Consider the following 24,863-nt stretch of genomic DNA (forward strand, 5'->3'; position numbering starts at 1 on the left):
GGGCGTTCCTAGCAGTCGCTTGGTGGCTGCCCAGCAGGAAAGCTTGAGTAGAAGGTTGGTAATGGCCTGTGAAAGGAATTTCTGTTGATTATCAGTTATAACTGGAAAAGATCTGAAAAATTATGTAGGCTCAGTCACAACCAGTGGGGCCAGAATGTCTCTTGTTATGGCCTCTTTCTTCTCTCTTCCCCTCCAGCCCCAGGCTGGCCCTGGGGTGGACATCCGAGTAATATCAGTTGACAGAGAAAGCTCCCAGATCTTCCATGTTGACTCTGGAATCTCAGAAGGACCCCTACATATTTTGAAACAGCTTTTTAATTTTTATATTTCGCCTGTTTAACTGAGGTTTGGATCTCTGCAGATGTCCCTTAGAATATCATCACCTCTGATCGGCCTTAAACACTCACTGCTCCCCCAAGCCCTATTTCACCACTTTAGCCTGGCTTCTTCCCTCTGACCTCTCTTTTACAGAGGCCCCTATAGCAGAGCTCCAGGGCTGTCCTTCCCCCACCCAGGCCAAGGATTACAAACATCCTCCTTTAAGGACTGACCTTCTCTGGCTTGGGACTTGAACCAAAGTAAGGGAAGAAATAGCCTCTTTGTCTCCTTCCACAAAGCCCCCAGCAGTCTTCCCACACTGCAAAATATAATAAGGCATTTCTCAGAAAGGAATGGGAAGCCGACGTCCTCTCCTCCCTGCAGCCCCAGGAGGCCGACAGAAGAGTGTGTGACCCCTGCTGGCAGGGGTGCCAGGCTCCGGGAGCCCCACTGCTGGGGAAGGTGGAGACCATACTGGTTTTTCTTACCTGACTGGGAATCTCTGCCAGGTCCCAGCTGGCCTTTGAGGCAGACACACTTCCAGGATACCGCCTTCCTCATCCAGTCCTTCACTGATGATGAAAGCTTGTCCTGAGGCTGGTAGGAGCTGAGGACACCTGCCCCTTTGGGGTCCCATCAATCCGATCCTTTGCTTCCCCCACTTCTAAAACTCAGACCCCATTTAGATGTGGCTGGATGGGCCCAGGGAGTGAAAGCTGACAGCCAGGAAGTACTTAGCAAAGTGCAGTTGCTTCCTGATGAATAAGCATTAGAGGGTGGCCTGGGGCCACTGTGTTTTAGGAAACTGCACTGAGAGGACACAGCTCTGGCAGGAAGCAGCCTGAATGGGGGGAGGGGAGCCTTCCTGGGGGATTTGGATGCTACCGAAAGCCTGATACAGAACAGGAGAAAAAAATAGCAATTTTGCTCTCAGGAGTCATTATTCTCCCAAATGCTGGTTTCATTGAGCCAAATCAGGTCTCAGCTCCTGTTTGCTGGGACCTATTTTAAGAGAGTCTTATAAATATACAAAGGCAGAAACGCCTGGACTGGGGATGGCAAGAGGCTGTGGTTCCACCCCAGGACAGACTCTGATTCAAATCACACCTCCCTCCTTGGTTCCCAGCTGTCCGAGGCTTGCCTCTGAGTTGAAGTTTGGAGGGAGGGGTCGAGCAGTGCAGAACTGTGGTCTCCAAGATGTGTGTCCTCAACCTGCAGGGCAGAGAAGGGTGCCTCGGAGTGTGGTGGTGGGAGCCCCTGTGTCATCCTGAGATGGAGACCTGGTGGCTGTTGCTCCCTCCAGGACCTGGTGGATTCTATTGGTGTTTCTGGCACTGAGCAGTCCCAAGTCTTAGAGCCTGGAGAGATAAACCAGACCCTGCCCTTTGTTTCCCAGACTCCGCTTGCTTCAGGAGGTGGCTTCGCGACCTCCCTACTGCGTCCAAGGCAAGCTCATTTTTACAGGGATGGAGAAGACAGGGTATTGAGTGTCCTGGATGGTGTAAAGCTGTGGCAGCAAAGGGCAGACAAGAGGGTGCTACACACCTTCCTGGAAGTTTTGCACAAGGATAAGTTTTTGGAGAACAAGGAATTCTACCTGCATTTGCCCAGATGCTGAGCTGGTTGCCTGCTGGCTTTGTAAGTAATGGGGCTAAGGCTATTGTGTCAGCGCTGAGGGATCCGTGTGGGCTTCCCTGGGGGTGAGGAAGCACGGTGAGGAGGGGTGGCGACTCCTGCAGATCCTCAGGTTTCCTCCTGTGATCTGAGAAACGCTTTGTGGGAGGTGGGGTGGGCGGGGAGGGGGGGGTCTGGTGGGGAGAGTCTGGGCTAAGAGGGAAACAGGCCCTTTCAAGTGCAAGCCAGACTCTTTTGTGAGCTGTTTACCCACCTCCTGCCCAAGGGTGCAGCGTGAGTCATTTAATCTAATTGGCTTAATAAGTAAACGATCTGGGTACAAAGAGGAGGGGGTTGGATCTGGGGGGTGGGTAGTGCTGTCTACTAATCCGACCCGGCAGCTTTGAAAAGAAACCTGTTGCTTGCTCTCTAGGGATGAGGATCATTGAACGGAGGGTGGAGATGCTTGGGGAAGAGGGAAGGGCAGGAGCCCCAGATGTTGAGCCCCAGAAAGAGAAGTCGAGGCCATGTGGGCGTATTTGCTCATTAAAGTATACAATTCAGTGGTTTTAGTGTATTCATGAGATTGTGCATTCATCAGCACTCTCTAATTCCAGAACATTTAAATCGTTTTCAAAAGAAACCCAGTACCTATCTCGCAGTCACTCCCTCTCCACCTCACCCCAGCCCTGGCAACCTGTCATCTACTTTCTGTCTCAATGCATTTGCTTCTTCTGGACATTTCATAGAAACGGGATCGGACAATACGTGGCCTTTTGTGTCTGGCTTTTATCATGTTTTAAGGACTCATCCATGTTGTAGTGTGGACTAGCATTGCATCTCTTTTTGTTGCTGAATAATAATTCATAATGTGGATAACTACTGCATTTGGTTTATCCATTCATCATTATTGATGGACTTCTGGGTTGTTTCCACTTTTAGGCTTTTTTTTTTTTTTTAGTTTTAATATATTGAATAAGAATAATGGAAATCAAAGCAGAAGGAAACTTTTAAGATTGTGATCACCTTGTTTTACACGTTTTTATTTCATTTTGGAGAACATATACCTAAAATGATTCAGCGCAAAAAAAGAAACTAAAGCTTTTCTGGATGATGTGTTGGTAATCGGCAGTTACAGTTTTAAAGGAGTAAGAAATGTGGTTAATTGGCATAATGTGAAGACAGATGCTTTGTGTTTTCAAACATCTTACTAGCTCTTCCCTGTTGAGCTCCCATTTTAACCTAACGTGTATGCAGAAGTTCATATTTTGAAAATGTTTATAGTCATCACTTTTCAGCTATGGTGAACAGTGCAGCTATGATGTTTTCGTTTCTCCTGGGTGTACACCAATGAGTAGAGCTGCGGCATCTGTGTTTAAACTTTTGAGGACTGCCAGACTGTCTTCCACAGTGGCCGTGTATGAGGATTTTGATTTCTTCCACTAGCATTTGTTGTTGCCTGTCTTTGAGGATAGCTCTCCCAGGGGGTGTGAGGTGACTGTACTTGCTTTAAAATAATTTCTGTCTTCTCTTGCCAGGTCAGGTAGGTCATCATTGTCAACTGCATTTCACTCATAGATCAACTGTCCCAAGCAGGACAGAAATGCTCTAGGTGACGGAGGTGGGTTGTATGACATGAACAGCAGCATTTGTGAACAGATGAAAAGATGTCCATGATACTATCATTGAGGGGAAAAAGGCAAGTTGCAGGATAACGATATAGTATAAGCCCATCTGTGATTTAAAAATACATACTCCCATCACATTGGCACAAATTTTCAAGATTAATATCTGGTGCTGACAAAGTTGCCTGGAAATACTCTTAAATAATGCTGGTGACAATGTGGATTGTTTTCAAACCATTTTGAAAAGTAATGTGTCAGTTACTAAAATTTTAAAAATATATTGCACCTCACAGTCTCACTTATCTGTATAAATTACAGCAGCCGTTCATTCTGGAAGCATCATTTGGAAACAACTGAATGTCTGTCAGAAGGAAAATAGTCTGTTAAACTGAGCTACAGCCTCACCTTGAAATATGATTGCAGCTATTTAAAAAAAAAAAGTGGCCCTTTTTCTAGGGCCACCTCCACGGCACATGGAGGTTCCCAGGCTAGGGGTCTAATTGGAGCTGTTGCGCCAGCCTACACCACAGCCACAGCAACACAGGATCTGAGCCACGTCTGCGACCTACACCACAGCTCATGGCAATGCTGGATCCTTAACCGCTGAGTGAGGCCAGGGATTGAACCCGAAACCTCATGGTTCCCAGTGGGATTCGTTAACCACTGCGCCACGATGGGAACTCCAGGCTTATGTTTTAACCTAGAGAAATGTCCACAATGTGAGTGAGGAAAGCAAGATCCAGAGTATTGTATATGTAATACGAACCTATCTTTTAACACAAAAAAACTTAGAATTCTATTAATGTGTGAGCAAGTACAAAGGAATGAAAGTTTGTCTGTTTTATTTATTTTTTTGTCTTTAGGGCCGCACCCTTGGCATATGGAAGTTCCCAGGCTAAGGGTCAAATTGGAGCTACAGCCACTGGTCTACGCCACAGCCACAGCAATGCCAGATCCAGCCACATCTACAACCTACACCGCAGCTCACACAATGCCAGATCCTTAACCCACTGGGTAGGCCAGGGATCGAACCTGCATCCTCATGGATACCAGTTGGGTTCTTAACCTGCTGAGCCACAACAGGAACTTCTGTCTAACTGTTAACATTCACTGTTTTGAGGAGAGAGTGAAGGAATGGAGATTCTCTCTCTCTCTCTCTCTCTCTCTCTCTCTCGTCTTTTGTCTTTTTAGGGGTGCATCCGCAGCATATGGAGGTTCCCAGGCTACGGGTCTAATCGGAGCTGTAGCAGCCGGCCTACACCACAGCCACAGCAATGCCAGATCCTTAACCCACTGAGCAAGGCCAGGGATCGAATCTGTGTCCTCATGGTTCCTAGTCAGATTCACTTGTGCTGCGAGGAACAAGGTAGGGCTTATGGTGCTGACCCACCATGCAGTTGAAAATCCGAGTGTAACGTATAGCCAGCCCTCCATATCTGCAGTCTCTCCATTCCTGTGGTTCCTCTATATCCAGCTTCACATCTTGTGTAGTACTGTAGTATTCAACCACAGATCGTGTAGTGCTGCAGTATGTACTATTGACAGACATCAAATGTAAGTGGATCCACACAGCTCAAACCCACACAGTTCAAGGGTCAACGGTATCTCTCTGTGGTTCACTGGTTGTTAAGACCAATTGGTGTTTTTAGGAAACAAAAGGAACCATGCATAGGAAGAGTTTGTAGTCAAAGCAGAATAGTGGGTAAGAGAAGATGCAGGCACCAGAGACCTTGGGTTCAAGTCCTGACTCTGCCACTTACCAGCTGTGTGGCTTTGGCAAGTTACTTAACCTCTCTGAGTTTTGATGTCCTCATCTGTAAAATAAAGATAATGAGAGTACCTACCTCAAAGGGTTTAATGAGAATTAAATGAGATGATATTTATAAAATGTTTGGCACACTGTATGGTACATAGTAAAGACTAAATGTATTAATGCTTATTATTCCCGGTATTATCTCCAGTATTATTGAGAACTTACTATATGCCACTCAGGTTCGATCCTTGTAACCAGGAACCCTGTACAGTAGGTCATACTGAGAGCATGACTTTAGGGAAGGAAACCAAGGCTTAGAGATTGAGATCCTGTGGCCAGATACCCTGGCACCTGACTCTGGAGCTCTTCCTCTCAACCAATGACGTCATTTCCTCAACAGGTGCCTATTATGTGCACACAGTAGGTATGGGGAGAAGATAGATTTTATACACATGCATACATACTGTGTCAGGTGATAATAAGTGCTATTTAGAAGAATAATGCAGAGTGAGAGAGGGATGATGGCAGAGAGCTGGTGGGTGGATGACTGGGAAAGGGGAATGTCTGAGGATGTGCAAGAACCCAAGGCACCCCATGCCTGGCTGTGGGAGGACCAGCTAGGAGACCATCACAGCTGGAGTGCAGGAGACTAGACTGAGGCAGAGATTTAATCCTAAAGACATCATTAGTTAGTGGCTGTATCATCTGAAACTCTTTTGTTAGTGAAAGTGGGTGCTGATAATAGCACTGCCAGGACAAACAGTGTAAACTGGACCTGCTCCCAGCCAGCCTTGCTCACAGGGTCCAGAGGCCCTTGGGTTGTATTCTGAGTGAGTTGGGAAGGAGGTTGACATGGCCTGCATTTTAGTGGGGTCACTTCAACTTGTGGACTGCAGGGTGTGAGAGTGGAAACATGGAGATCAGATGAGAACCAGAGGCCAGGACGAGGTGGAGGGACGGGAGGAGTCAGGAGTCAGATTTGGGGTAACTTTTGAAGGTAAAGATGACAGCACTTGCTGATGGATTGGATGTGGGGGGAAGAATCTAGAATGATTCAAAAATTTCTGACCTGGGCATTTGGAAGGCTGGAGTTGCCATTACTGAAATGGGGAGGGCTGGGTTTGACAGGAAAATCAAGAGTTTAATCTTAGGCCTGTCAAGTTCGAAATGCTGCTGGGATCTCCACGCGGGGGAGGGAGTGGACGTATGCATATACAAACGTGGATTTCAGGGGGCGGCCAGGGAGCAGCTAGGGAGTCATCAACATGTGGCTGGGATTCCAGAGAACCAGGTGAGATTATAGGGTAGGCGTATAGATGGGAAAGAGAAATGGTCCAGATGCCCCCAGCCGCGGCTAGGTGGTCCAGTTGTGAAGGCCAGAACAAGGAGGAGGACTAGCTGGAGGACTGCACCATGGCCTATAGGGAGAGCAGTGGGGCTCACAGGGCTCGTGGCTTTCTGCTTGGTAAACACCTGCTCTCTGCCACTGGGGGAGGGTGGTGTTCAGAGGCTGCTTGCATTTTAGTAAAAAGTGCCTGTGTTCCAGGCAGGGAACCAAAGCAGGTGCCTGGGTGGGGCTTGGAGAAAACAAATGGAAACAACCCAGGTTGCCCCTTCAGGGCTGCGACTTCCATTCCCAGGCCCAGCAGCTCCACCTGCCTCCCAGGTCACCTGCTCTGGGCCACGAAGTCTTTCCAGACCACCAGAATCCTCCTAATTCCTGGGAACTTGGGCACCAGGTCATGTCCCTGAGCCCGCCCTGTGTGTGTGAAGCAGAGCTGTGTCCTGGGACACAGGCGGATCAGCCCTGTGCGTGAGCAGCCTTGCGGCACTGGCCGTGGCTTCTCCTTGCTGACCTGGGCTGGGCCTGCCAGCTCCGTTTCCTCCCTGTCCGTGGGGCTGCAGCAGTGCTACAACTGTGAACTTTGGAACCAAACAGGACTAGTTTGAATCTTGAGCAAATCATGTCAACTCTTTAAACCTCAGTTTTATTATTGGAGGAATGGTGAAAGAAATATTTACAGGGTTAGTGAACGTTGGAAATTAACGAACGAAAAGTGCCTGGCAGAGTAAACAATCAGGAAGTGAAATAGCAGCTGGTACCCCGTCTGCAGGAAGCAAATATTGGTTTAATTCATTCACAGACTTAATTAACCCTTCCAAGTGAATGATGGGAGGTGGTGAGGTGAGTCAGCTGAGGTCCTAAGAGGTTAAGGAACTTGCCAGAGGTCACAAGAAGTGATAGGGCTGGAATTTGATTCCAGATTTGGCTCCCAAACTGGCTCTCAATATGGAGCCAGGCAGAGAGGCTACGTGTACAGACTAGATGCTCAATAAATCCAGGTAATTGACTACCGTGTGGCTTCCATTTTAATTACATGAGTCTCTTTTTTTTTACAGCTTCCTTCCCACTATGAGCCATTTAGGGCAGCCACTGCAGCTCTAACAAGCCAATCCAAGAAGCCAAATCAAAATAAATAACAGACTGTGCCTTCTTTGTGAGAAGCCTGCGTCTGTTTTTGAGTGGTGGTGAGCTCCAGGGAAGCCTAGAGCAGTGCTCAGCCCACTCGAGGGAATATTTGTATCTTATTCTTCAAATTGCCCACAACAGGCTCTTTGAAAGACAGAAAACATATTCCCCTAAGACCTGGGATGCTGAACAGTTAATAGGTTCCCAAGGGTTTTCTGTATTACTAGGATACCGACCGATATCATGGGTCATTAAATATCAAAGTTGATGTTCAGGAAGCCAAAAAATAATCTAAGTTCTCTGTGCCTCACTTGTCTTCATAAGCACCCCAAGTAGGAGAACGTTCCAGAAACCATTTAGGTATCACGCAGGTGAAATGAGAGTCTCAGGGACTGAAAGGTTGAGATTCAAGCTGTGAGCAGCATGCGGCTCAGAGGTCATGGGTCTCCCTCTTCCCATCTTTGGAGCTTTCTTGTAGCCCTGGCTCCTTCTCCAGAGCACTCTCTCATTTTCTGGGAAAGAATCAGCGCCATCTATCTGATTTCAGGCACAATTCCTTGGGTTCCTCTTTGGTTCCCATCTGACTTTGTTGATTTGTTGGCTGGCTGGGGTTCTTTAAGGCAAACTGGGGAGTTCCCTGGCAGTTCAGTGGGTTAAGGATCTGGCATTGTCATTCAGTGGCTTGGATCATTGCTGTGCTGTGGGTTTGATCCCTGGCCTGGAACTTCTGCATGCCATGGGCACTATCAAAAAAAAAAAAAAAAAAAAAAAAAAAAAAAGAGGGGGAGGAAAAAAAAAGACAAACTGTGCATATGGGTTCAGGTTGAGTGCCATACTCTTAGCTCAGGCTCCTGCAGAAAATCGGTAGCCTGGAGCCACTCGCTCAGCGCAGTGCTCTTGATCACTCTGGGGACGCTTACCCTGAATGTTCTTTGATTTGCCAGGGGAGCCACTTTCCCATTCTTGGCTTTCCACCCCCTCCACATGTCTTCAATGCTGGGGAGTTTCAAACTCTGTCTGACCTCACAGTGATTCTTTGCTGCCCCCACTTCTGTGTGTGGTTGCGCCAGCTGCCCCTTCTTGTCCAGCATGGCCTGTGGCTCAGGAGAAGAGTGATGGGGAAATGTCAGGGCGTGGGGCCGAGGGGCATGGCCTGGGAGAGGGTCTTGGGAGAAATTTTTATCTTCTTAAGGTCTTTGTGCATCTTGGGCCAGCATTCCTGTTAAGCTGGCTCCAAACAGCCTGGATAGAGATGTGTAGATGGGTCCTGTCTGATCACTTCACCACTGAAGTTAGCAAAGTTGGTGAGGTTAAGACAATAGAGATCTGTGGAACCAATACTTTAGTGTCAAATAAACAATGTGACAATTTGGCCTGGGTTTCCAGTAAAGATCAACTTTCCAGACATGCTATTATTGCCTTGGTCAGACCACATAAGCTGACTTTGGGTTCAGAAAATACGGTCACTGACACATCAACTAACCAGTTGACTTAATCAGATTTTCACTTTTCTATCTATTGCACTTTTCCCTTTAGACATAGTGTCGGTGTTTTGACCGTTTGGGATATAAAAAACATATACTGGAGTTCCCATTGTGGCTCAGCAGGTTAAGAACCTGACTAGTCATCCATGAAGATGCGGGTTCGATCCCTGGTCTCACTGGGTTAAGGATCTGGTGTTGCCTCGAGCTGCAGCATAGGTCACAGTCTCGGCTCTAATCTGGTGTTGCTGTGGCAAAGGCCGGCAGCTGCAGGTCCATTTCCACCCTAACTCCAGGAACTTTCATGTGCCTCAAGTGCAGCCATAAAAAGTAAAAAACAAAAACACACAGTCCCCAAAAACGTATACCAATAGTTCAGTCAGCCATCCTAGAGATCAGCATTTCATTGCTTTTGTGAAAGCAGGAGTCCCTGATTATCTTGTGGTATTTAGCTCAGTACCATCAGAGCTAACAGATATTTTAACAATTACACTGCAGTCCAATGAGCAGAGTCTTATTTGTGAAGGTAGAAAATATTAATATCAACCAAGCGACCATTGGTACTACTGCTTGGCTTCTTTCCCACCATGTCTAAATTCCTCCTTATTCTCAAGTATACTTACATTTATTCATTTATTTTAAAAAGTGGTTGTTGGAGTTCCCTGGTGGGTTAGTGGGTTAAGGATCTGGCATTTTCACTGCTGTGACTCTGGTCACTGCTGTGGCTTGGGTTTGATCCCTGGCCTGGGAACTTCTGTGTGCTGAAAGTTTAGCAAAAAAAAAAAAAAAAAAAAAGTGTTTTGAACATTGTGTTTCTCTGTGAGTCTGGAAGTTACTTTTCCTGAGGATGTTCTAAGTAATCAACTCTCCCATCTCCCACATAGCTTTTTTTTTTTTGGCCACACCTGAGGCATATGGAAGTTCCCAGGCCAAAGATCGAATTTGAGCTGCAGCTGCAACCTATGTATGCCACAGCCATAGTGACACTGGATCCTTATCTCTTTCACCACAACAGGACCTCCTTTTTTTTTTTTTTTTTTTTTCCCCCCCACATATTCTGTAAAGTCTTTTTATTCTTATGGAACCAACTCCATGTGTCTGTGTATTACGTGCTTTCAGTTCTGTGTTTCATGTATCCCTGTTTAAAAAAATATGACTCTAAGACAAGTCCCATTTTGTTTTAGGAATAATGGTCAATTATTAGGTTATTTTCACATGGAAGATTCAGAAAATCCCCATTAGACTGCTCCCTCCCTCCACCTATTCTAGTGGAACTGCAGGTCCTCCCCACAGCCCAAAGCACCCCCCTTTGCCACCACTGGGACACCTGGCCCAAGCTGAGGCCACTCAGACTCCTTCCTGAGAATCTAAATTCTGAGCAGATACAAAGGTGTTTGGAGCCTCGTTGGCTGGCTGTTGAGGTTTCCACCGCTGTCCTTGCTCTCGGCCTTTCTGGAGCCTGGTTGTGTGGTTCTCCATGATTCTGTGAGCCACTCTGTCACCTTTCAGCTTTCATCTAAATTAGGAAGGAAGACAGGCAGGCAGGCCCCTGGTGCTGATGGGAATGAACTATCTTTAGTGACATACTGGTTTTTCCAGTCCTTGATTTTGGCTCCCACCCTCTTACTGCTGTGGTCACTGCTACACGTTACTGGTATGCAGCTTGCAGCACACACGACTCACCATGGGAGCACAAGACATCCACAGTGGCCTCTACCTCGCTGTCCTGTGTCGACATGGTAGCAACGCCAGCTTGCTCTGGAAGGGTCTCAGTGCTCACCCTAAGTTCACTACCTGTCTCCCTGAGGATGAGTAAGCAGTAGCATGTATGTGGACTGGTGTTTCTAAGGGCCCAGGTAACTTAATCTCTCTCTGAAGCCCAGATGTGTTGAAAGTGCTTCTTCGAGGCCATCCCTGGGCCCACTGGGAAGCTCTGCCCTCCCCTCTAACTTGTGGGCTGGGAAGCTCCCTGTTCCCACCCACTGTCCCCAGACTTCCTGAAATCTCTGGTGAATGAGGTTTCTACCATCTCTCTACCAGGAGGATGGCAGCCTGGCCCCTGTTGGCCTAGCTCTGAAAGAATGGACAGCATTCTTAGTGGTTTGAAAAAGAGTGCCTTACCCAAAGAAAGTGGGCATTTGAACAGACATGCCTGTCCATGTTCATAGCAGTATTGCTCACAGTAGCCACAGACCCAAATGTCCCTCAGCAGGTGAGTGGAGAGACAGTGTGACACATCCATGTGATGGGGTGCTATGCAGCCTTAAAAAAGAAGGGGAGTTCCTGTTGTGGCTCAGCGGTAACAAACCCAACTAGTATCTGTGAGGACATGGGTTCAGTTCCCCTGGACTTGCTCCACGGGTTAAGTATCTGACTTTGCCACGAGTTGTGGTGTAGGTCACAGACACAGCTCAGATTCCGTGTGGCTGTGGCTGTGGTGTAGGTCAGCAGCTATAGCTCCGATTCAACCTCTAGCCTGGGAACTTCCATATGCCGTGGGTGTAGCCCTAAAAAGACCAAAAAAAAAAAAAGGGGGGGGTGGGAGAGGAATTTCTGGAGTTCCCTTATGGCTCAGCAGGTTAAGGATCCAGTGTTGTCACTGCTGTGGCTCTGGTTACAGCTGTGGTACAGGTTTAATCCCCGGCCCTGAACTTCCACAAGCCACCGGTGCAGGCCACACCCCCCCCCAAAAAGGAAGAAAATTCTGTCAATGCTGCCACAAGGATGAATTTTGAAAACATTAAGTGAAAGAAGCTGGACACAAAGCCCAGAATAGTGCATGATCCACTTGCATGAAGTATCTAGCAGTCAGATTCATATTCCAGCTGACCTGTGTGGTGGGAATGTGATAACAGGACCTACCTCCTGCCAGCGTGGTACTAATTTTCAACCATCTCATAGACTGGGTTCAGCAGAGTCTCCCCAGCCAGGCTCTCTGTACCCACTGCACCCAGGTGAGCATGGTGCTGTGATGTTCTGAGCCTTGGACCCAGGATCGAAGGCCTAGGCACTAGCATGGCCTTAACCCTGCCTCCCCTTTGATGTTAGCCAAGTCCCTTGACCTACATGTAGGTCTCTCTGTCTCCATCAGCAAAGTGGACACGACTTTGTAGGTTTGGGATGAAAATATATGAAAGAGCTCTGGTGTGGACACATTGGATGGATGGATAGTGGTGGGATAGTGACTCAGGAATGGGGCTAACACCAGCCTCCACCCCGGCAGCGACCTCACCCGTGAGCATCCATTAGCATGACGTCCTGGGGCAGGAGGGAAGCAGTCCCCAGGTCCTTGGCTGGAGACCAGAGCAACTGCCAGGCAAGCCCCCCGTCCTCTCTTCACCCTCCCCTCGCAGCACGGGTTACGGCAACCTCAGCTGGCTTTGCAGTCACCTCCACCAGACCTCCCAGACTAGCAGCTGGCAGCCCTTCAGATCAGTTCATCCATCTTCCTTGCTCTCAAGGCTGATGCAAAAGAGAGAAGCCTTCAACAAGATGCTTGAAAGAGTACATTGTTCCAAAAGGAGAGAATAGGGGAGGGAGGCCTGGGGGGGTGATGGCTCCTGGTTCCAAACCTGGTCTCTGTGTGGCCCTAGAAAACATTCTTGGCCTGGGGCTCCTCTCTCTTCCTGCTTTCTTTGGATTCCATTGTTGTTGTTGTTGTTTTTCCCACTCAACAAATAAAAGTGATCTGTATTAGATGCTAGTTAAGAAATAGTTTTAAAAAGTGAGTCAGGTGACCTGGGTTTGAAAGTTCCAGCTCTATTCCTAGAGGTTGGGAGATCTTGGGCAGATTGTACCCTCCTAACTGCCCAGGCCTCAGTTTTCTCACCTGTAAAGTGGGGAGACTGTTAACACCTTCCTGAAAAGATTGCTCTGAGGATTAAAGAGACAATGCATGCAAGTGCTTAGCACACCAGCGGGGCCAGGGAGTGGGTGTTAGGTGTCTTGGTTATCCTATTACTCACACAGCATACTAGCTTGCTGGGCTGGGTGGCTTCATGTGGCGGGAGGGCTTGGTAAACAATTCTACTCCCCCCAGCTCTCCTCTGGCATTTCACTCTGGTCCCTCCATGGTTTTCATAGTTAACCTCGCTCTCTCATATTTCCCACTTCTCCCCTCCGTGTCTCTCTTGAGCTGGCCGGATGACACTCTCCCCTTTTGTAAAGTCACATTCCCCAAGCTCTGCTTTCCCCTCCCCCAGTCTTTTTTCCAGTGTTCAGTTTTTCCTTCTGGTTCCCGCTCTTCCTATGGCACCCTGAAGATCCTCCAAGAGCTCTAACTATGGAAAGTATCCCTTCCACCCCTGCCAGTTGGGAAAGAGAGTTCCAGGCCTCCACTGTGCTCTCCTTCCAGCTGAAAAGAAGTGGGGGAAAGAGCATGGGCTTTTGACGAACTGCTAGGCTGTTGTCCACTGTGGCTCCCAACCCTCAGAGCTCCGTGGGCAGCGTCAGGTCTTCAGGTGGGTCCTGGTGACCTTTCTGCGGGAATGACTCCAGGACCATCTTTCAGAACCAGGTTTTCTTCTGGGATCCTGGAGACCAGAAAATGTTTGCAGAGTGCTTTGTCTGGGGCTCTGGAACACCGCTGCAGCATCACACCATCAGCACCTGGGGAGCTCTGCTGCTTGATGTGTGTCTGCCTGGCTTGTGCACTTTGCATTGGGCATGACAAGATTCCAGGGCAGTGGTCTCTTCATTTACCACCACATCCACCCAAGGGCACCAGGCATGGATGGAGCTGGATGGAGCTGAATGTCTCAGTGTGTATCATCCTCTCCATCACAGCAGTTCGCAGAGCTCTAAGTATACAACAGGTGCTCAGTAAATGCCTGGGGATGGGTTGGTTCATTGATTCATGCATTCACTCTTCCCTTGCCCACCACTAAACTTGCTCTCAGAAAGGATGTCCTGCTCCTTCTCCTCGTGCAGAAGCTCATCTGGCTCCTCGTCCAGAAAGTTGATGGGACAAGACAGTCTGGTCTGAGGGTCCTGAGACACGAGGGGCACTCATTCAGGCCACCAGAGGATGAAAGTGCTTCTCCAGTGGGCTGCACCAGTTTTAGAAGTCCTGGACACTGTTCCCTCTAGATTTTCCTGAAGCCATCCCATTTCATCAAGGGCCTTCCTCAGAATTCCCCGTGGACAGAACCTAATGGCCGTGACTTCTTTTGTGATGCTGACTGGTCCGTAGGGCCTTGAACATTGTGGCTTTGCCCTTCTTTGTCATGATGATGGTGATGACACATCCAGGAGGTGCCTTGGGACCTGGCCAGACCTTCTGGGGCCTCTGCAGATCAGTCCATGGCTTGCTGAGTGGAGGGTCGCTGAGCGGGGCTGTGCCCAGGCAGACCTGCACTCCCGGAGCAGTGGCAGCAGAGGAGAAAGGCTGCTGCTTCTCCCCACCACCCCCTGCCTCATCTACCTCCTTAGTTTGATGCGTGGGTCTGGGTGCTCAGGTGAGCAGGACCCCTGGGCAGCAGGGTTGAGGTATACAAGCACAGCCTGGTGCTGCTATGATGCCCACTTTTGGGCCCCCTTAGCAGCACCCAGCTGGGTAGGGGCACAGTCCCTTGCGTCTCACAGGCAGCCTCGGCCCTGTAGTAGCCACAGCCCCCAGCAGCCCAGGGGCCAGCTGGGCAGGGAGCTGGGGGCAGCTGGCTGCTTTGTTTTTTGAGTAGTAGCAGCCTAGGGGCTTGGGAGCAGGGGAGGCTCTTCAGGGCCCTTCCTATATCTACTCATCAAATCAAAGAGGGGCTGTGGGGACCTCAGGACCCACCTGTCTCCTGTCCACACTGCCCCTCAGCCCCGCCCTCACACCTGTGTTGCGAGCTGAGCACCTGCCTAGAATCCTCCTCTGGGCCTCGCAGAGGCAGCTGCACAGTTGCCCTTGTGTGGAAAAGAGGCCCAGAGGCCAGGAGGCGGGCCCCAGGCCTTCGTGCAGACCTGTCCGATTTCAGCTGCTTGGGGATGTGCGGGTCTCCACGCTCCCTCTTGCTTTTCTTTGGCTTACGTGGAGAGGTTTACTGGCCAAATGAGAGCAGGTGAGGAACTGGTCTGTGGGGTGTGGCCGTAAGGTAGGTGAGAGGACGTGACTGGGGAGGGATGGGAAGGGGAGGGGTAGGCTGGTGACTCATGGGTGCCTGGCCAGGTAAGAGTGGTAGTGGCGGCGGCCGAGGTGTTCAGTGGAGAGGAATGGGATGACACAGGGTGCAAATCCTGGCCTGTCACTTACTATCTCTGACTTTCAGTGTGATTTTTTCTTCTAAGCCTTGCTTTCCTGTAGGGATGTTGTACTAAAATAAAATCTTCTATTTCATTCACTATAAATTCAAGTATGTGTATTATATATGCTAAGTGTTAAGGTTACATTAAGAATAGTTGCTCTTGCATCACATTCCCTGGGGTATCACAACTGGAAAGGAAAGGCCATGCCTCTGCTGTTGGAGACTAGTTTGCCGTAGAGGCTCCCTCCCAGGTGACAGTCCCTGACTTTATCCTTGACTCTCTGAGCCACCTCAGGTTTCTGGTGGTGTCCAGGTCTTGCTGGTGTCTGGCCACGGCAGCTTTGCTCTGTGCCCATGTGACTGGCCCTCAGGTGAACTCCAAGGTCAGAGCTGTTCTTGCTTTTTCATCCCAGGACTCAGTGCTGGTTCCTGGACTCTGTGGCGACTCTGTGGCTCCATACCCAGTGTCATGACCTCCCATTCCCTGGACAACTTCGTGTTCCCTAGTGGCGTGAGGGCTTCATCTCTGTTCATCTGCATTTCACCACTTGTTTCTACTGATGCTGGCTTCTCAGCAAATCATCCACATTCATCCTGGATCTTTAGGTCCTTTCCATCTGTGGCACCTGTTGGACCAGCCCTCCTGGTTCCTTAAACCCTGCCTTCCTACAGCTCCTGGGGGCTCAAGTCTTCCCCTCTTGCAGAGTGCCTTTAATTCAGGAATGCTGCTAGCCCTTTCTAGTGGACCCCTGCCCAGGCTGGAGATAGAGCTTCAGAAATGCCATGTCCTTTGCCCCTGCCTGCTGGATGTCCCCCCCTCCTCTAGCCCCCATGCTTCCACTTCTTTTTCAGGCTTTCCTCTCAGCTCCACCTCTCCTGACACTTCTCAGTAATAGCAACTTTAGCCTTCCAGTGGCCAGGGCAGGAATCTTGGATCATTCCTTTTTTTTTTTTTTTTTTTCCCTTTTTAGGGCTGCATTCACGCATATGGAGGTTCCCAGGCTAGGGGTCTAATTGGAGCTACAGCTGCTGGCTTACACCATAGCCAGAGCCACGCTGGATACAAGCCACATCTGCGACCTACACCACAGCTCACGGCAACTTCGGATCCTTAACCCACTGAGTGAGGCCAGGGATCGAACCTGCAACCTCATGGTTCCTCGTCAGATTCGTTTCCGCTGCACCACGACGGGAACTCCTCTTGAATCATTCTTGATTCCTCTCTCCATGTCCAGTGCATTAGCCATACATTCAAAATCTATCTGAGATCTGCCTGAGTGGCCAGGGGCTGCCTTTCTGCCTCGTGTGTCAACATGACCATGTGACATATCAGCAAGAGATATCAGACCAGCGATCAGGAGAAACCAGCGAAAGTTTCAGCTCTGCGGTGTTGTGACTTGTCATGAAATAATGAGCTGTGATGTGTTCCAGGCGCGAAGTCCTTTACATGAATTGTCTTAATCACTGTGCGACCTTAGGCTGATGTCTTCACTTCTCTGTTTCTTTTATCTCTAAAGAAGATGACAGTAGTTCACAGGGAGGTGGTGAGGATTCAGTGAAATAATGTAGTGAGAGTTTTTGAACAAAGAGCACTGAGAGGTCCCACTGTGGGTTAATGATCCAGCTTGTCTCTGTGGTGGTTGCAGTTCAATCCTCAGGCCGGCACAGTGGGTTAAGGATCCAGCCTTGCTGCAGCTGAGGCTTAGGTTGCAAACTGCACCTCAGATTCAATCCCTGGCTGGGAACTTCCACATGTCACAGGGCGGCCAAAAAAAAAAAAAAAAGGCACCAAGGGTGATATATCTGCCATATTTTCAAAGAGATGATCTTCAGGCCTTTGAAGAGTTCACATTGCACAGATGAGGGATGTTGGCAAAGCTCCGGCTGATGGGGCATGTGATAGCCCAGCTTTGTGAGGGCAGAATGTGAGGCCATGATGGTGCTTTATCTGTCACCTGAGATCAAGGCGTCTGTCTCTTGGCACAAACATGACACCTGTTGCAGGAGAAACAGGCCCTGGCAGCTGGCACTCTGGGAGGAGAGGTCTGGCCAGGAGCAGAGGGCAGGTGACAAGTGTCAGTAGTTAAATCAGCATATTCTTTAGCTCCTTGTGCCCCCATGGGACTAAGCAGGGCTGGGGTATCTGCTGGTAGAGTTTACACAGAGGAAACAAACCAAAGAGGGGGAAAGAGGAAACACCAAGCCCCCCCCCACCGCCGTCACCCCCTGATGCCCACCGTGTGCTCAGTGAATGTTGTAGTGGGGGGCAGAGAGCACCCTGGGCAGCAAAGAGAGAGTGCTGGCTGTCACCCCCACCACTGTCCCTCTTACCCCACAGTCCGCTTACCTCTCTGCACAGAGAGAGGAGAGATGGCTCCTGGCCGTTTTTGGCTACCAAAATTCTCAAGGGGCTTACATTTTCCGATACCCAAGTCTGCATCCTGAACTCAGATATCGTTGGGGAAAAGAGTGCTAATGGGGTCTGACACACATCGCTGCATCCTCATAGCCTTTCCTGTGGGAGAGGAGCTGGAGGAAGAAACTAGGGCCCGAGAGGTCAAATTACTTGCTCATCAGTCACTGTCCGAAATGGTAGAAATCCAGGTAGATCTTTCTGACCCCAAAGGCCACTGTCCGAAATGGTAGAAATCCAGGTAGATCTTTCTGACCCCAAAGCCTTCTTGTCTTTTCCATACTGTGAAGTCTGCAAAGGGCATTTCCTGCTCCTTACATGGCTAAAGGCTGAGCTGTTGACTGTCCTGCTCCAAGTATGGGAAAGCCATCCAGACTCACTTGTGACCTAGTTAGGTTTGTCTTCTTAGGGCTGCACCCACAGCATATGGAGGTTCCCAGGCTAGGGGTCGAACTGGAGCTGCATCTGCCACCTACCCCACAGCTCACGGCAACACCAGATCCTTAACCCACTGTGAGAGGCCAGGGATCAAACCTGCGTACTCATGGATACTAGTCAGATTTCGTTGCCGCTGAGCCACAGCAGGAATTCTTCATACCCTCTTCTAAAGAGAACTAGAGGAGTTTCCGCCATGGTGCAGTGGAAATAAATCCAACTAGTATCCATGAAGATGCAGATTCGATCCCTAGCCTCACTCAGTGGTCGGGGATCCGGCGTTGCCATGGTGAAGGTCGAAGACATGGCTTGGATCTGGCATTGCTGTGATTGAGGCATAGACCTGCAGCTGTACCTCCGATTTGACCCCTCGCCTGGGAACTTCCATGTGCTGTGAGTGCAGCCCTAAAAAAGCAATAAATAAATAAATAAAAATAAAGAGAACAAGTGCAGGTTAAAGATGACGGGCAGGTATAATTCAGTTCAAACTCCGTGTGGGAAGGAAACTGCCGCATAGAGCTGAGCTCGGTTCCAAAGACAGCAGGGGATTTACAGACAGGCGGGGCAAAGGGTCAGTGGAGGGAAAGGTACCAGCAGAGGCATCAGGGTCTAACAGGATGCTGGCCTCAGGCAGGCAAGGACTTTTACATCAGGGCTGGGAAATGAGGCGCCGGATCAGGTACCAAAGTGGGGGGATCCTGTCAACAGATTTAACAGGATTTTTCCCCCAAACTGGGCTGGGCAGGCCAAGGACAAGTCCTGGTGGAAGAGAGATCCCAGAGGAGCTTGTCCAAAGTTTGGCCAGGGAGAGTCTTCCTTGTCACATCCCAGCAAACCCAGGATGATGCATGCTCAGGACTACGGACAAAGCCCACTGTCCTTGGGTGAGTTGCCTCACCTTCCACGTGACCTCCAGGAGTCAAAGAATTTGGCTGTGGGCATTCCCATTGTGGCTGATCCATAACGAACCCCACTAGATCAGTGAGGACGTGGATTGATCCCTGGTGCTACTCAGTGGGTTAAGGCTGTGGTGTTGCCATGGCTGTGGTGTAGGTCGCAGATGCAGCTCGGATCCTGCATTGCTGTAGCTGTGGTGTAGGCCGGCAGCTGCAGCTCCAATTCAACCCCTAGCCTGGGAACTTCCATATGCCTTGGGTATGGCCCTAAAAAAAGTGGAGGAAAAAAAAAAAAAAAAAAGAATTTGGCTGGAACTGAAAACCTGTCTATGGGAAAGAATGTGCATCTGAGACAGACTGTTACTCTCTTGATGGGGCCAATAGCATTTTTAGTTACTTCCTCACAACTTTGTCTAGAAGTAGATGGTTTCCAGGCACAAAGTCAAGGAAGAGGTGACCCAGTCGTTCTGAGGCAGAAGCAAGGCGGTGCCTGCCCTCCCTTCCTGCAGTGTGACTCACTTGGCCCCCCGGGCCCCTGACCAGCAGCTCCCTGGGCCTGGAAGGGCTGGGCTGCTGCAGTAGCAGTGTCTGAGCTGGGTTAGGGGAGATGGAGCAGCTTTCTCTGAGCTTACACGGAAATGCAGGGTGGGGGCTGTGAACATCCTCTCTTCCTGCCCCACTCTCTTAGCCTCACCTCGCTTCTCCGCTTCTCTGGCCCCAGAACCCCGCTTCCCCAGAACATCCTTCTGCATTGAACTAGTCTGACCTGTTTCTGGCTGCCAGCCGGCCAGCCATGGAAACAGGAGAGACCTTGATGACAGAGGGATAAACCTGCAGAAGTCGCTGTAAACATAACATCAGCGCACCTTTCATCTCTGCACAGAAAACCAGAGGCACAGATGCCCAGGCGAGGCCTCTGCCCCCAGGACTCCTCCAAGTCCATGCCAAACCGCGTCCGCAGGATGAGGACGGGTGAGGAAACTGGCTTGTGAGACAGACAGGCTCTGTTCCGATCCTGGCTTCCAAGCAGCAGACTCTGTGACTTTTAGCCCTGGGCTTCTCTTCCCCATCTGTAAAGTGGGGGTAATCAGACCTGGCCTGGCTGCCAAGATTCTGCCAGGCTCGGATGAGATCATGCCTGTGAGGTGCTGAATAAACACTGAGGGGCCACACAGCACGTAACTGGGTAAGAAAAGCCCCCACGTTCCAAGCCCTTTCCTGGAGTCACTCAAACATGCACTCGGGCAGAGCATGTGGATGTCCACCTTCTGTGGTCTATGCTTGTGGGCTCTGCTCTTTCCCGTGTGTCTGTTTGTCTGGCTGTGTCTCTACGAGTGCTCCGCGGGGGTCCTAGAACGCGCCTAAGCTTCCGGGGCCGCGGTTGGCTCCCAGTGGCCATGATGTCAGTCTAGCTGCTGGGCAGTACCCGCTGCAGCATCCTGGGGCATCTGGATGAAGCTGCAGAGGGCTTCCTGCTCAGCGAGTCTGTCTGAACACCTGGGTTCTAGCCTTAGCCTTTTCACAGCAGTGGTCCCACCTCCTCCGTGGTTTCACTTTCTGTGGCTCCCGCTACCCAAGGTCAACCATGGGGTGAAAATATTAAATGGAGAATTCTAGAAATAAACAATTCATGAGCTTAAAATTGCGCGCTCTTCTGATCAACATGATGCAGTCTCACTTCGTCCCACTCCCTCTTGCCCAGGATGTGAATCATCTGTCTGTCCAGCCATTAGTCACCTAGCAGCTGTCTCTGTTATCAGATGGACTGTCGTGGTGTCATAGTGCCTTTGTCCAGATGACCCTTATTTTACTTAGTATTGTCCCTGAAGTGCAAGAGTTATGATGCTGGCAGTTCACATTTGCCAAAGGGAAGCCCTAAGGTGCTTCTTTTAAGTGAAAGGTGAAACTTGAAAGAAAGAAAAATTGTATGCTAAGGTTGCTAAGATCTATGGCAAGAACAAATCATCTATTTGTGAAATTGTGAAGAAGGAAAAAGAAACTTGTGCTGGTTTTGCTTTGTACCTCAAACTGCCCAAGTTACAGCCACAGCGCTCTATTGAGATGGAAAAGAATTCAATGTACACGATAAAATATTTGGAGAGAGAGACCCATCGTATGGCTTTTATTATAGTATATTGTTAAAAAATCATTTTATTTTATATTTCGTTATGGTTATTACTCTCTCATTGTGCTTCATTTGCAAATTAAACTTAATTATAGGATGTATAGGGAAACGCATAGTTATATACAGGATTCAGTGCTATCTGTGGTTTCAGGCTTCCATGGGGGTCTTGAACCTATCCCCTGCAGACAAGGGGCTGGACAGTGTTTGCTCAGTGAGTTGGATAAGTCACTGACCAGCTGAAGGTCCTTTTTCTTCATCTGAAATGAGGCCTAGATAGTCTTGAAAGCCTCTCCCAGTTCTTGATGGCCTGTGATCTGGCCTAGTGATGTGGACCACTGAGCTCTGATTTTCCCAGCCTCCTTTGCGTGGTTGTGAACGCACACGTGTCTCCCCCCACCCCCCTGAATCCTCACTGTGGCTCGGCTGGTACCTTTCCAGATGTGTGTAAGCGGACCGGCCCCAGGGCTTCAGGGTGCAGACGTCAGCCCTCACACAGCCTCCAGATCCAGCCAGGAACAGCTGGGCCTCGAATCTTATAGCTGCAGCTGTTTATAAATTTGATGAGCAAACACCAAGCCCTGGGCCACCCTCTTCTGTCTTCCCCAGTTCTGGTTCCATCCAGCAGCCCAGCAACACACAGTGGACAGTGGGAGGGCCTTCCTGACAGCCCTGCCTGCTCCCTGGCTTGGAAGAAATGGGGTGGGGGGGGAAAGCCTGGCTCCACTGCTTCACACTACCGCTTGTACGACCACTTCCCCACAGTGGCTTTGGAAGAAATAGGCCTTGAGAGGCAGCTGCGGCAGAACCAGCCTGGGGTGATCACCAAAGGCAGGACGGCGCTCCATTTTCACCTGGCCTGGCTCCTTTCCTGACTTAGGGAAGACAGCAGATCCTAATGGGATGTGAACTCATGTCCTCTCTGCCGTGTTGACCTTGGTGGAGATCGTCACTGTCTCCTAGCACCCCCACCCCCACTGCATACCCAGCGCAAGAAGCGGGGAGGGGCAGCAGAGGGTAGATGTCCTCTGTTATCCCCGGGAATTGCACAGAGTTGTGAGGGCTTCAGGTGGTGGTGACCTTGGTCCTCTCTTCTCCTTTCCTTCCACAGGGTATGGCAGCTGGAGAGAACTGGCCAAGGCTCTGGCCAGCAGGAACATTCCAGCTGTGGATCCACACCTCCAGTTCTATCATCCCCAGAGGCCGGGCCTCAAGGTACACGGCAGGGTCAGCCTGTTCTCCTGGCTGTGCTTTAACATGGGTCCTCAGCTACCACCACTTAGAGCCTTGAGGGCACCCTCCACTTTTCTGTGGCAGGAGAGGCAGGACAGAAAGAGCCTTTGAGGAGTTCCCGTCATGGCGCAGTGGTTAACGAATCCGACTAGGAACCATGAGGTTGCGGGTTCGGTCCCTGCCCTTGCTCAGTGGGTTAACGATCCGGCGTTGCCGTGAGCTGTGGTGTAGGTTGCAGACGGGGCTCGGATCCCGCCTTGCTGTGGCTCTGGTGTAGGCCGGTGGCTACAGTTCCGATTCAACCCCTAGCCTGGGAACCTCCATATGCCGCGGGAGCGGCCCAAGAAATAGCAAAAAGCCAAAAAAAAAAAAAAAGAAAGAAAGAGCCTTTGATGGTGGCAGGTGCATCGCAGGGTTTTCAGCTGTTTGGGTGGAGCTGTCCAGCCAGCCTTCCTCAAAGTCCCTGTCCCATAGTTCAAGATGCCCACATTTGAGCCACTCCAGACACATGGCCTTCACCTCCAACAGCCCCAGAGGGCTGGAGGCAGGACCAGCATGTCCACCTCTTGCTGGCTTGAGGACTGGACTGGGACTTTATCTCCTTAATTTTAATTTTTCTTTTTTTTTTAATCTTTAGGGCCACATCCAAGGCATATAGAAGTTCTCAGGCTAGGGGTTGAATTGGAGCCGCAGCTGCCGACCTACACCACAGCCACAGCAACACAGGTTCTGAGCTGTGTCTGCAGCCTACACCACAGCTCCTGGCAATGCTGGTTCCTTAACCCGCTGAGCGAGGCCAGGGATCAAACCCACGTCCTTATGGATGGTAGTTGGGTTCTTAACCCACTGAGCCACAGTGGGAACTACTGGAGTGGGACTTTAGTGATGATCCCAGATTCTGCAGAGTCAGAGATGATTCCATAGATAGACACCCCTCCCTGCAAGGAGCTGGGGGACAGATTTGCAGTGGAACATTTGCCTTGTAGTGTTTCTTGGGCGAATGGTCCCCAGGAAGGCGGGAACAGCTCTGGGTGGGGATGAGGGAACTTGAGATCCAGTGCAGTCTGGAGCCCTGAGGTTGAGCCTCTGAACCTAGAACAGACAGGGATCCCCAAGGCTGGGCCAGAGTCAAACTGGACCTGTGGACCTGCAGGTAGGGAAGAGTTGGGGTGTCCCAAGGGGGGCTTCCACTTTTTAGGACGAATGAGTCACAAATTCAGGCAGGGCCCTGGAGGGATGTAAAGGAAGAGGAAGGCAAGGACCCTGCCCTTAGGATGGCCTGGTCTAAGTAGGAAAAAAAAATTTTTTCCCATGTAGGAGGACTGGAAAGTCAGGAAAGTAGCAGCATCTCAGGAGTGTGTATTGGAGAGGTATTCTCCAGGGATAGAGTGTGAACCAGAGGTGGGAGTGTCCCTAGTTGATAAGCCTCTGATGTCAGGGCTGTGTTTCCTGACCCTCTGCTTCCCTGTAGACACTTTCAAGGGGCCCCAGTCCTAGCGTCACCCTAATATTCCTACCAAGTTCATTCCTCACTGTTCTGGCAGGATCAAGACTCTGCGCAAGGTGGAAGCGGTAACAGCAGCTACCTGAAGTGGAATAAGCCAGTCCCCTGGCTCTCAGAGGTGAGGCTGCTCTTTGAGAGGGCTAAAAAAAATTGTATTTACAGGTAATCCCAGACACCGCAGAAAATTTTCTTCTAGTGGTTCTTATTAAACAATATCACCTAATTTGAAGAAAAAAATTAAAGGGCTCCAGGCTCATTGAATTATCTTCCTTTGGAGAAGAGCTAACCTTTGCTGTGGGCCTACTCTGTGCCAGGCTCTATGCGTAATCTCATTTCAACTTTATGACCCTGTGGAATGGCACAATATCCTCATTTTATGGGTGAGAAAAGCAAAGCTCAGGGAAGCTACATGTCCATGCTAATCCCCCGTCATAAAAGTGCAGCTTCCCAAACTGTCTTTCTACGACCAGCAAGTCCCATAAGATAATCTAGGCAGAAAGGAGTCCATTGTTAAATAAGGTTTAAAATCTATAGTCATCCGCTTCCTGGAAATGCACATTAGCACAGGAAAGGTTCCAAGATGTGCAGTAATCTGTTTGACTTGCTTTAGTTCAGCCAGTACCAAACTTATTTGCCTCCCGGCCTGCCATTTCCCATGAAATAGCTGCTAACACTGTAGGAAACCAGTGTTCTAAGAAACACATACTGGGAAACTCAGCTTTAGAAAATTATTATAGGAAGCAGTTAAATGTGTGAATAAAGGTTGTCATAACCA

The 24,863-nt window shown here is 49.7% G+C and overlaps 1 protein-coding gene across 1 annotated transcript in view; it reads left to right on the top strand.

Moving 5' to 3' along the window:
• B4GALNT3 (beta-1,4-N-acetyl-galactosaminyltransferase 3) overlaps nt 1-24,863 on the top strand; it is an 88,654-nt gene that overhangs the window by 40,671 nt on the left and 23,120 nt on the right. Inside the window, 2 exon segments of the mRNA XM_021092495.1 lie at nt 22,463-22,566; nt 24,129-24,206. Of these exon segments, the coding sequence (XP_020948154.1) occupies nt 22,463-22,566; nt 24,129-24,206 (182 nt within the window).

This window comes from Sus scrofa, chromosome 5 (assembly GCF_000003025.6).
Source record: "Sus scrofa isolate TJ Tabasco breed Duroc chromosome 5, Sscrofa11.1, whole genome shotgun sequence".
Taxonomy (NCBI): Eukaryota; Metazoa; Chordata; class Mammalia; order Artiodactyla; family Suidae; genus Sus; species Sus scrofa.